This window comes from Azolla caroliniana, unplaced genomic scaffold, assembly GCF_043228905.1.
Source record: "Azolla caroliniana isolate FFs.n. ecotype wild unplaced genomic scaffold, voAzoCaro1.0.p SCAF_21, whole genome shotgun sequence".
In the NCBI taxonomy this organism is placed as follows: domain Eukaryota; kingdom Viridiplantae; phylum Streptophyta; class Polypodiopsida; order Salviniales; family Salviniaceae; genus Azolla; species Azolla caroliniana.
This window is the reverse complement of record NW_028230456.1, coordinates 3,252,854-3,264,377: the sequence shown is the minus strand read 5'-3', so window position 1 is coordinate 3,264,377 and position 11,524 is coordinate 3,252,854. Positions and strand designations below refer to the sequence as shown.

Below are 11,524 nucleotides of genomic sequence, written 5' to 3'. Positions count from 1 at the left end.
ACCAAGATGCCTTTTTCTACCCCCCCGTCTTGAAAGGACCATGCATGAGGGTTTCCACTACTAGACATGTTGATTCATGTGGGTAGGAGGGTTGTAATTTATTGTATGGATTCTTTGTAGCCTTTGGGCATCTTTTCATTAATACCACGGTGAATCTTGACTTTAAAAAAAATAAAAATACAAAATTCAAAGAAGAGAGCTTGGCCTCACCAATAGAGTTTCAACGTCACTAGATGTCATAATGAAGGGGGTAGCTAATCCCCTCTATATAACCCAATACCTCAAGTTCCTAGACCACAACGTGTTCCTATATCTAGGTCCATGTGGGTTTCTCGATTCCTAGGATGACCAATTTCTTGGTTATCTTACCCTTGACCCATTAAATTTGGTTATAGAATTGGTATGCAAGGTTATGCCTAGAACTGGTTGTAAGATGTAGTTGGATATGTTCTAGCATTCTTGCCTTTTATAGGGTCCAACATTCAAGGTTGGTGCTCCAATTTTGATAGCATAACATATTACCATTCTGTTGTTAATGCCACCATTAGCCTTTTTGTGATGATCACATACTTCATAGCATCATTCAAGAGCTCCAATGGCTCTTCCACTCACCATTTTTTGAACCATTTCATGATGTCTACTTCTACACCCCACGAGACAAGAAGTTTTCGCTCTATTAGTTTTTTGCCACTTGTATTATGTGTTCCATTATCCATACAAGTTTTGGCAATTATACTCTTTTTCATTCTAACAACTCTTTGGGCCGAGCACTTGTTTAAACTTTATAGTAGCAAACATGTTTGTAAATAGATAAGATGTGGAGGATTTGACTCCTAATTGTCTATTTACAAACATGTTTTGAATTTTCTTGTGTTTTTTGTATTTTATCCATCTCACTCCATAAAGTAAGATTTGGCATACTTCATAGTGTCACTAAAGAGCTCCAATAAATCTTCCACTCTCCAACTTTTAATCCATTGTTTATGTCTACACCCAATGAGATGAGAAGTTTTTGTTCTTATTAGTTTTTTGTGTCTTGCATTATGTGATCCATGGAAGCTTTGGCAATTTGAGATATGGTATACTTTTTTCTTTTGTAATATACTTGTATACTCGTTTTCATTCTGACAATTCTTTGGGCCTATCACTTATTTATAGTAGCATAACTTGATAGAATGTAGAGGATTTAACTCCTAATTGCCTATTTACAAACATCTTATAAATTTTCCCATGTTTTCTAAATTTTCTCTATCGTACTCCATAAACAAACATTTGGACCACCATAGCATTAAATAGCATCAATCTTACATTTCCTCGAGCATCACTTTGGTTGCTTTGATTCTCAAACATGTAATAACTATTCCAACCTACTTGAAGTCTAGGCTCATAAATACACACCGTTTGTATGTTGTTATAACGTCAATATCAATATATCTAAAGCTTTGCACCGCATGATTTGGTTCTCCCTTGTATGTATAAGTAGGGTAGTTTCTTAGTTGGATGTCTTGGCCCCGTACTACATTGAACAATTGCTCTAAATAGCGGGTAGATTTAACTTGAAATCCACCTTTTTCTATTCACCTACATCAAGCTCACAAAAGGCAAGTATTTAGCTCAACAAAAAGTTTCATGTCACTTTTCCATGAAAAGGGTTAGTAATCGCACATACTTACGTAAAGCTTAGTAAATGAGAACATTTCTGTTTATAAGTTATCCGCATTCACTATTATTCCAACTTTTATTTACAATTCAAAATAGTATAATAAACGACTTCAACCACTTACTTTTCTTGTTACACACAACTTAAACACAAATGCATCGGTCACAAAATCCAAATTTTTAAGATAAACAATAATGTTTATGGCCTACCCATTGTTGAGTTGTAAACTTGTATCTAACTATGTGCATATTCTACATATGAATTTCATGGAGATCTAAGGTTTATTATGGACATCTAAGGTTTATTAATCTATAGAACCTAGTAATGTCCTCAATTGTGCTATTGGTGGCAATCAAATTTAACTCACATCTTGTTTTAAGATGTCAATTTGTGTGTATCATTAATATTTGAGTTTGCTCCTTCATAAATGGATATTGTTTACCTACTAGTTCTCAAGTACAAGTAACGCTAGAACATGCATCACATTAGCATGTGTACTTCTTTGTGACTTGTTTTTTCTTAACACAAGAAGAGTTAGATTTTCAATTAGTAAATGTTTTTGAGGCAATGCATTAACATTAATTGTTTTGAATGCTCACAAAAATATATCTTATATTATGCTTAGATATCTTAATGCTCTGTTGACATTCATTGGGTGTCTTAATTCTTCTTCAACGTTCATTAGGATGATTCAAGTTTACAACGTTTACTAAGGTTTAATAAAAAAACTCGACTTACCAACAAGTTACAACCATACAAAGTCTCCTCCATATCTATTAAAAAATCACCTCATCATAGATAGGAGAACAAATTTGATGCAATAAACTTTTGAAGTTTTCTATTGCAAGGTTTTAGGATTTAATTCAGTAATTAAACACGTGGTTAACGCAAAACAATGAAGTTAGTCCATCCAAGATTTATTTGAATTCAGCATAATGACAATGGTGCACCTCCCAACATTTCCCAAGCATGATACAATCAATGCTTCACAACTGGAGAGTATAACCACAGCATTACTTCATCCTAGTTGCGTTGCCAAGATGTCATCATAGTGGTACAAATGCTCCACTTTTATAGAGGCCGAAAGGAAAGAAAGAGTATTATTCCAAGAAGGAAAAGAGAGTCATTTTTTAAAGATTACCGAATACAAGCGCACATTCGGGCTATACATGCGCTCATATCGCCTAACTGTTTACACATGGCGACCTCATGAGCAGCCACATGGACTAAGCACATGGCATCTCGCATGGCCAATCCACAATATACAACTGGCTTCAAAAAAAAATCTTATGAGTTTAAGACAGGTTATCATCTTTACACACCAAAACAGTCATTACCCCAACACCTCTAATGAACACAATTATTTGTCATTAATGGCAATTGTTTCCACGTGGTTTCATCACATTTGTAACTACACAATGTAACATTAGGTAGCCTTCCTTCTTATGAGTTAGGATGAGGTTTATGCATTCTATATTGCCAAAACAAACAATCCAGCACCTCTAAAAAACACAACCATGCTAGTAACTAATTCATCAATTAAACCCTCATGGTCTTACTATAAATGGCATCAGAGACCATGTTCATAATACATACCTTCTCCTGCTAGGAGGGGCAAACATTGACCACCATGTACAATAAGATCATTGAGATTGATAAGTGTGCAAGTTGTTGGTTCACCAACAGTACAATGCATTTTTCATAAAATGGAAGCATGGGAACTCACAAGAGAATGAAAAGTCTTACCAGAAGAGGCCCATTTTGGAAAATGATTGTGCATGTACACTTTGTAGAGGTGTATAAAGAGGATATAACTGGTTATATCACTGTCTGCCCTCTTGTAAGAAGAATGATTTCCCTCTCCCTACTCTACATGAAAAGTGAAATGAACTACCATCCACGATACCTACCCTTCTTCCTCATTTCCCACTTTCAGATTCAGGTACTTCTCGCGTTTCTGGAAATCGGTTATACCTTTACCACTGCCAGTAACCCCCACCTTGCCTTTGGGATCATCAGGAGATTTGAATATACTTTCACGCTTCCCACCAGTGAAGTAGCCAACCTGCAACAATATATATAGATAAATAAGATATTGACAAGATATCACCTATTTTCAAGCACCATTCAGAAATTGGGCTGAAAAGGTTAAAAGCAGAAACAATGCAAAGCCACAAATCATTAAAGTACAAAAACTTGCTCACAAAGTTTTCAGGCACCTTCAGATTAGCGAACAATGGATAACCAAAAGTTCCAGGGAATAAAAGCATCAAAGTTTTGTCTTATTTACAACAATGAACACATTTTTTAAGCTTTTGTGCCCTTATACCTTTCGAGATTTACCCTTAGAGGATTGGAACTGTTGCCATGAATTCTGTCTCTTATTCTGAGCTGATTCCATCTGCTCGAATCTCATCCGTGATTTGAATGCGTGGATTTTCTTCCGTTTTGCAGTTTTCTGAATTAAGTCATCAATCAACAAAGTAAGTCATCAATCAACAAAGCTGTCTGCATAGCATCTCTTTAAAGATGGAACATTGAAGGAAAATACTCGAGTTATCGTTATTTCCCTGAACACCCTATTAATCAACACCCGAAAGAGTGCAAAAGGAGATGAATAGACAATTTGAGAAAATTAGGATGAGCTGCCTGAAATTACTCAAATTGCACAATTGATTCCTCGTTAGGTGTTGCCGAAGGGCATTTGGGGAAATAACAAAAATATTTGGCCATTTTGTAGAAATACAAAAAAATCCTGAGGTATTTCAGAGTTCCTCCATTGAATAAATTACAACTTACCACATCTTCTGGGTCATCTGGCTTTATCTGTAATTTTGTGGGCAAGCCCCTAGGGGCAATCTCTGCTTCAGCACTCTGAGCAATCTTGCGTTTCAGTGCCAATCGAGCTGCCTCTGCTTCTTTTTCAGCATTGAAAAAGGCATTTACCTCACCTCTCTCTCGTATTCTGTCAGCATTAACCTGTTCAGAAAGCCCTCAATCACTTTAACAACATGACCTTACAAGCATCTTGTCAACTGCACTGGTAGTCCACAAGAATCAGACAGATTATGCACAATGATTCAGATGTTTATGGCTTCAGAAACAAATACCTGATATTGACAAACTATTTTGAAACATTTTCAAAGGATGTAAACTAATCACCAGAACTAATCATCCAATGAGAATCAACAAGTGTACAGAAGAAATATACCCAGAAGATAAATATAAATCTAAAATGATCTCGAAACCAGAAACATAGCAATATTCTCCGCTTTAAGTTAGCATGGTTTGTTCTTATAGGTTAGATAAATTTTATACGTCTTGGCCATGTTCAAGGCAGGCACACTAATTGACTTGTGTTACAAAAAGACAATCAAAGTTATACATAAAAAGCATGGCATATACAGCTCAGAATACCCCATGTGTAAAATCTTTAAATCCTGGATTTGAAGTCCTCCTATACAAATCCAGAACAGCTGTCTTTCCCATACTTATTCAAAAATATGGACAGTGTTACTGGTTGATTCATTAATCAGAGATAGTTTGATGAAAAGATAGAGAAACTATGAAATGCCCAAAGGAACATATTTGTGATTATTAATGTAGGACGATTTCAGCAATTCCCAGTGTGAAGGCCTAGCAAGCAATCAAAACGAGGAAAATCTTTCTCACGTAAGTATTCGATACCTATGGCATGTCCAACTGCAAGTCACTAGTGATCTCCCATAAATTCGAACTTATCAGTCAACCAAGGATTATTGCTCTTTCTCTCTTTCCAGACGGTCTCAGCTAGTTTTCAGGTGCTCCAAGACAAGCTGAATGAAACAATGCTCTTGGAAACCTTCAATTTCTACCCCAAGGAGGGGCATTTCAGGAATTCCTGAAGGTCTAGCAATCAAAAGGAGGGATCTTTCTCACATAAGGACATAGTAACTATGGCATGTCCAACAGCAAGTTACTATCTTATCCCATGAATCCTAAGTTATAAGTCTACCAAGGATTATTGCTCTTCCCTTTCTAGGCAGTCTAAGCTAGTTTTCAGGTGCTACAAGACAAGCTGAATGGCACAAAGCTCTTGGAATCCTTCAATGCCTCGCCCAAGGAGGGACATGGAATGGGTTGATGATAGAGAAGATACTGATACAAGACAATCTACATTGGGCTATTTCCAGATGATCTACTGGCCTCAGCAAAGGTCCACCCAATGCACAATAGCAAGGTCTCATGGAAAGGTGGCATTCTCCCAAAGCAAAACAGTAACCCATTTCTTTAAAAACTTACAATCAGAGGTTGGCTCTCTTTCGCACACTTTTTACAATCCCAAGTACAACAATTAACAAAACCAGTTCTTGTTCTAACCTGAGGTTCAATGCTCTCACATCATCTCCGCCTATACTCAAGGATCCACTTTCTTTTTGCTCTTGGTTTTGATCCTATTGAACATGCGTTATTACAATTAAAGTATAAAGTTCTACCTTTTTCTATTTACTGCTTAAGTACGCTTGCATTGACACAAAACTTAGTTTTAAGTTGTCCGTTAAGTTATATGTAATATTGCCAACATCGAAATGGCAGGGCCAAATATTTATGGGAAACATCGCCTGTTAAATTATCCTAGGACCTCATCATCTATTGTAGTGTAGGCTTTGAAGAGAAGCTCTCATGTTAAGGCTCTAGACTGCTAACTTAAGATGTCTTGTGAACATTATCTATATGTTTTCTGGTACTGTTTTCTGTCACTGAAAAGTTGTCTCCATCACAGACATATGGCCTTCTAAACTTCCATTCCACTATAACGTTGGCATCTGGCTGGTTTTTTATAAGCTTAGAACTTATAGTGTTTTAAGTTTTCTGCAGGAAAAGCAGAAATGATGTTTCACGCAATAAGGCAGCATTTTCTTGCAAGCTGCAAATCTAGGTTGTCCATTACAATTTTGTTCATGATCTTGTGAAACTCCAGATTACTTCTCGTGTGTTGTCCATGTCTGGATGATGTAGCTGCTTTCTTCGTCGAGCCATTTTCCTAGAAATATTCTTATTAAACTCTTCGGAGCCAGCAATATTGGCACAGAGAGTAGATGCTGGAGGATGAGACTAATCTCAAAGAGCTGTCCTCATCCATAAAGATTTCTCTTTCTAAAATATTCATAAATTGATCCAGACCTTGGGATCATACATGATGTGCGTCTATTTCACCCTAGTATTCTTTTTCTTCAATAATTACATACTATTGTCTTAATAGCTTTTCTCACATTTTTCATTTAGAAAGCCTAATATCTATTTTGGATGCAATATAAATATTGCATGGGATGAGGCAAACATTGATTTCAGCCTCTCAATTTAAAGATTAGATATGAAAAAGAGATTATCTCACCTCCTCTTTGTTACCCCATCCTTCAAAAACCACTAAATAGCCAAGAGGGGTGATAGCTTCAACAACAGCATCGTACCTAAAACAGAACCAAAAGAGTGATGATGCATCTGGTTTTGGTTCTCCCTGAACTTGATGCATGCTTTGGTTCTTTCTATAATGGACACATAATGCATACACTTGAATATTAGTCTTAAAAAAAGGAAATAAAAGTAAAAACCATTTTTTCCACTACCATTCACCATCAGCACTCCAAACTGCTTGGACCTTAGATCCAGCAGCAAACCTCGTTTTTTGAGATATCTGAAGCCAGTTTTTTCAGTTAGACACCTGAAATTCAAATTTGAATAATAGACACAGTTCTTAAGTTCTTACCTCCTGTCCTAGTGTACGTGAGTCCAAACCATTGAGCTGATAATTTGGTGACTCCTCATGATCTGCTGACGGCAGTAGATCTTCTGTGAGCTCAATTACCTTCATCCAAACCAGAAAAAGTCATTGACACCTTTCAGAGTAAGTAGTTTTTGCACAACAGTAAACAACTACAAAATTCTTGCATTTATGCATAGGCCAGAGTGCTTTTTCCAGCAAGTTAGCTTCTACACAACATCAGAAACCTCATATATATTAAGCTTCAGCCATGACTCTCCTGGAGAGAGGGCTCTGAAACTGATAGAATAGACCACAGCTTCTAAATTAGTTGGAGAAGATAAACCCTCCTTGCATTGAAATCCAATAAAAGTCATATCGTGCTGCCCTGCTTGAACAACATTGGTGACTCCTTAGGACACTGAACTGGGCTACATTATTGTGATGTATATGATGTGGTGTTGTTAGGTAAGGTACCTTTTTCATGTGAACCTTTAAGTTAATGCAAGACAAAGCATTCATAATGTACCTTTGCTCACCCATAATCCTTCACAGGAGGTCATTTTGGATTCTATTCACCTGTCCCGTCGGAAAAACCCTAATGATCTTGCTTCATCAGATATTGTTATTTGATTTATCACTTGACGCTAATCCTTCCTAATTCTTACCTCTAGCAAGCCAATTCGTATTCCTTCGTACTCCGAATTGCCAGGATCAGCAGCAAGAAGCTTCTCCACCTGGAGAAAGTAGCAGAAAATTCATCATTCACTAACTTACAAAGGGTGTGATTAGTAAGGACAGTGCCACAAAACACTCAGTAGATAGAATAAAAACCAACGAACCAAACAAATTCACTAACAACTAACTCTCGTATGTTAAAGATTGCTCTTTCTAGCATACTTTTACATGGAGTTCCGGCAACTCTCATCTGTTAAAGATTCCACTTCCCAATACACTTTTACATCAAATTTTCTCATAATTTAAGATAACTCTTCCTCATTTGTTTGCAGTGGCTTCTTCAAAAAAAACTCTGAGTAGATCAAGAATAAAACCAACCATAAATTTCAGTCCCTAACAACTCTCATTTATTAAAGATTCTCTTCCTCAGACAATTTCTAGAGACTTCTTCCATCTGTTAAAGCTATCTTGTTCTCGTATATTTTTCAATGGCTTCATTTACAAAAAAATCTCAGTAGATAGTGAAAAATATGGGCGAAATTTTAAATTCACTCCCAGCTAATCATCTATTTTAAGATTTAATTTCCCAATTCTTGTAGGCCAGTTTGGCCTCTTAGATGAAATTTGCATATCTTTCTTTCTTCTACATGTACCTTTCCATGAATCTTTCCATGTTTTAAATATTGTTCTTCCACCTATACTCTTTCAGGTCTTTTTCTGCAGGAAACACTCAGTAGATAGAAAAATTCAACAACAAACCATCAAATTTAGTCCCAGATCTCTTTCCTCGTATCCTTTTCCATGATTTCTTCTATTTATCTTCCTCAGATACGTTTCCGAGGCTTCTTTTGCAAAAAACTCTCGATAGATATAAAACACCAATGAAAATTCACTTAACACTACTTGACAATGATTTCTTCCATCTTTCAAAGGTTTTCCTTCCTCAAATAGTTTTCCATGACTTCTAAATTTTTCTCTTCCATGGCTTCTTTTGCATGAAAAATAACACAGATAGAACATTTAAATTTATTAAAGTTCAGTTCCTGGAAGCCGTCATCAGGTAAATATTTCTCTTCCTCTCCTTCTACAGATACTTTTCCCAGCCTTTTCTGATTCGAGAAACACAACAGCAGATAGAAAAGAAAAAAAAACTATCGAATTTAGTCCCAAATATTCTCATATGTTAAAGATTGTATTTACTCGTAGACACTTTTCATGGTGTCTTCTTCTTCTCCTCCTTCGAACTCGGTCCCCGCTTCTTCCTCAGAAATCCTTCCATGGTTATCTCTTCCTCAAACACCTCCCCCATTTCTTCTTCTTCTTCTTCTCCCTACTCGACTCCGTCTTCGTCTTCGTCTTCATCTTTGAAGACGTCCTATTCCTTTTAAAGCCATCGCTAAATACTACAGACATTCAGGGTTCGACACAGAAACCAAAAGGCAGAGGAGGAGATAAGAGACAAATACCTGTTTCAGCTGTTCCTTGTAATTCTCGAGATTTGTTCTGAGTTCGTCGATGGAGAGCTCTTCGTCGTCCATGTCGGCCATAGCGTTCTATCGATCCCTGTTCACCTCGCTCGCTCGCGAGAACGAAAGATCGCTCGCGAGAACAAAAATGGCTTGTAAAAAAAGAGCTAGAAGAAGGTTCACACTGTCTCTACATTACCTCTCTCTCTCTCTCTCTCTCTCTCTCTCTCTCTGTCTATTTGCTCCCTGTTCACTTCATTATATTATACGTATGTATGTATACAGTATAAATATATGTATATGTATGTTGAGCAAGTTCACACGGTCTCCACACCTTCGCTTCTTCTTCACCATGTTCTGTCTTCATCTCGATTCATTGTGCTCTGCCCAGGTTATCTTCTTCACTTGGTTCCACTTCTTCTGTTCCAATCCTCCTCACAATTCCGTTGTTCGTTACCCACTCCCCGATCCCTATCGTTTCGCTCCTAGGCCTTTGATCGGCTCCGTTCTCAGTTAAATTCGTCTTTCTATCTATCCTAGGCCTCTGACCAGCATCGTTCTCAGTTACATTCGTCTTTCTATCTATCATAGGCCTCTGGTCAGCTTCGTTCTCGGTTACATTTGTCTTTCTATCTATCCTAGCCCTCTGGCTAGCTTCATTCTCGGTTACATTTTGGCCTCTTAAAAGGCGTTAATATATATTTCTTTCTATCTACATATCTCTTTCTGATTTTGTGTCCCTTCTTTTGGCTTCCCTCTGTTTTGTTTCTGGGGATCCTAGGACTTCACTCTAGATCACACTTCTCGATTATGGTTTTCCTTTTGCTTCTTCTAACCTCATCATCCTTCATGGGTTCTAAATACATGTCGCTTCTTCGGGCTTTCCCTCTAGTTTTGTTTCAAGTTTTTTGCACACTCGCGGGTTTCACTTCTTTTTGGTCTCATTTCCATGCTTGATTTTATTTCGCTTCTTATGGCTTATCCTTCATGGGGTTTGGTCTCACTTCTTTTGGATTGCCCATAGTTTTGTCTCGAGTTTTTGCAGTTTCATGTTTTATTATTGATCATGCTTGACTTCTTGACTTTCACTTCCCTTCTTGATCGTGCTTCATTTCTTCTAGCTTGATCCTTCCTCTTGACTTTAGTTTTTATGGTCTCCCTTAATTTACACCTAAATTACGCTTCTAATTTTGGTTTCACGTCTTCTAGTCTCATTTCCATTCTTGAATATAGTTTCACTTTTTCCTATAATTTGGTTTCACCTTTTATGGCCTCTCTTACTTTACACCTCGATCACACTTTTGGTTTTTGTTTCTCTTCCATTCCCAATTACACTTCACTTCGTTTGTCTTCGATCTAAGTTATTGTTCACTTCATCTACCTTCCCCGTTGGTCTTGTTCTAAGTTCTTATGGCTTTGCTCCTAATTAGACTAATAGTTCTTGTTCCACTTTTTCTACCATAAACTCCCGTGGTTACAACTATTTTTTATTGATTTATCAAGTTTCTTGCCTTGCTAGAACTTGTGATCCTATTATCTATATTAGCCACAAACATGTGTTTTTTACCTTGTGTTCCCTAAGAACTATTGAGCTATGTTCACTGAGGTTGATATTGTTCAACTAGTGAAGGAATGCGTGTTGTTTTGACAAATAAAGTCATTGTGATTAGGTGGTTATGAATTCAATCTCCACTCGAGAATGCTCCACCTACAAAAAAATTGATCCAACATATGCTAAAAAATCCATGGCTACTACACCCTTTTTTGTGTGACCTACGAGATGAATATTCTCATCATTCATGGTGCACTCATAACCATTGTTATTGCTCTTTATTATTAGTGACAAACATTGACCATGTCAACATCATGATGTTGCATACACTGTCTTCATATGAACTTATGCACCGTGTTTATGTGCAACCATTGAGATAATGCACATGCCATGCTCTATTGAGATATGAGTCCTCAATTGAGATTCAA

The 11,524-nt window shown here is 37.0% G+C and overlaps 1 protein-coding gene across 3 annotated transcripts; it reads right to left on the bottom strand.

Annotated features, from left to right (window-relative positions):
- Positions 1-3,191: 3,191 nt before the first annotated feature.
- Positions 3,192-9,770, bottom strand: LOC147850362 (nucleic acid binding/RNA binding protein). 3 transcript variants are annotated; one of them, XM_087336464.1, is made up of 10 exons: positions 9,545-9,616; positions 8,069-8,137; positions 7,930-7,998; positions 7,649-7,788; positions 7,407-7,505; positions 7,267-7,334; positions 7,035-7,110; positions 4,460-4,639; positions 3,990-4,118; positions 3,192-3,725 (listed from the first exon to the last, which is right to left on the bottom strand). In XM_087336464.1, the coding sequence occupies exons 3-10, from the start codon at positions 7,961-7,963 to the stop codon at positions 3,567-3,569; spliced, it is 885 nt and encodes a 294-aa protein (XP_087192590.1). In that variant the 5' UTR covers positions 7,964-7,998; positions 8,069-8,137; positions 9,545-9,616; the 3' UTR covers positions 3,192-3,566. The 3 variants fall into 3 exon arrangements, with proteins under 3 accessions (XP_087192590.1, XP_087192591.1, XP_087192592.1); XM_087336465.1 differs by lacking the exon at positions 9,545-9,616 and having other exon boundaries at positions 7,930-7,979; positions 8,069-8,116; XM_087336466.1 differs by lacking the exons at positions 7,649-7,788; positions 7,930-7,998 and having other exon boundaries at positions 9,545-9,770.
- Positions 9,771-11,524: the final 1,754 nt, after the last annotated feature.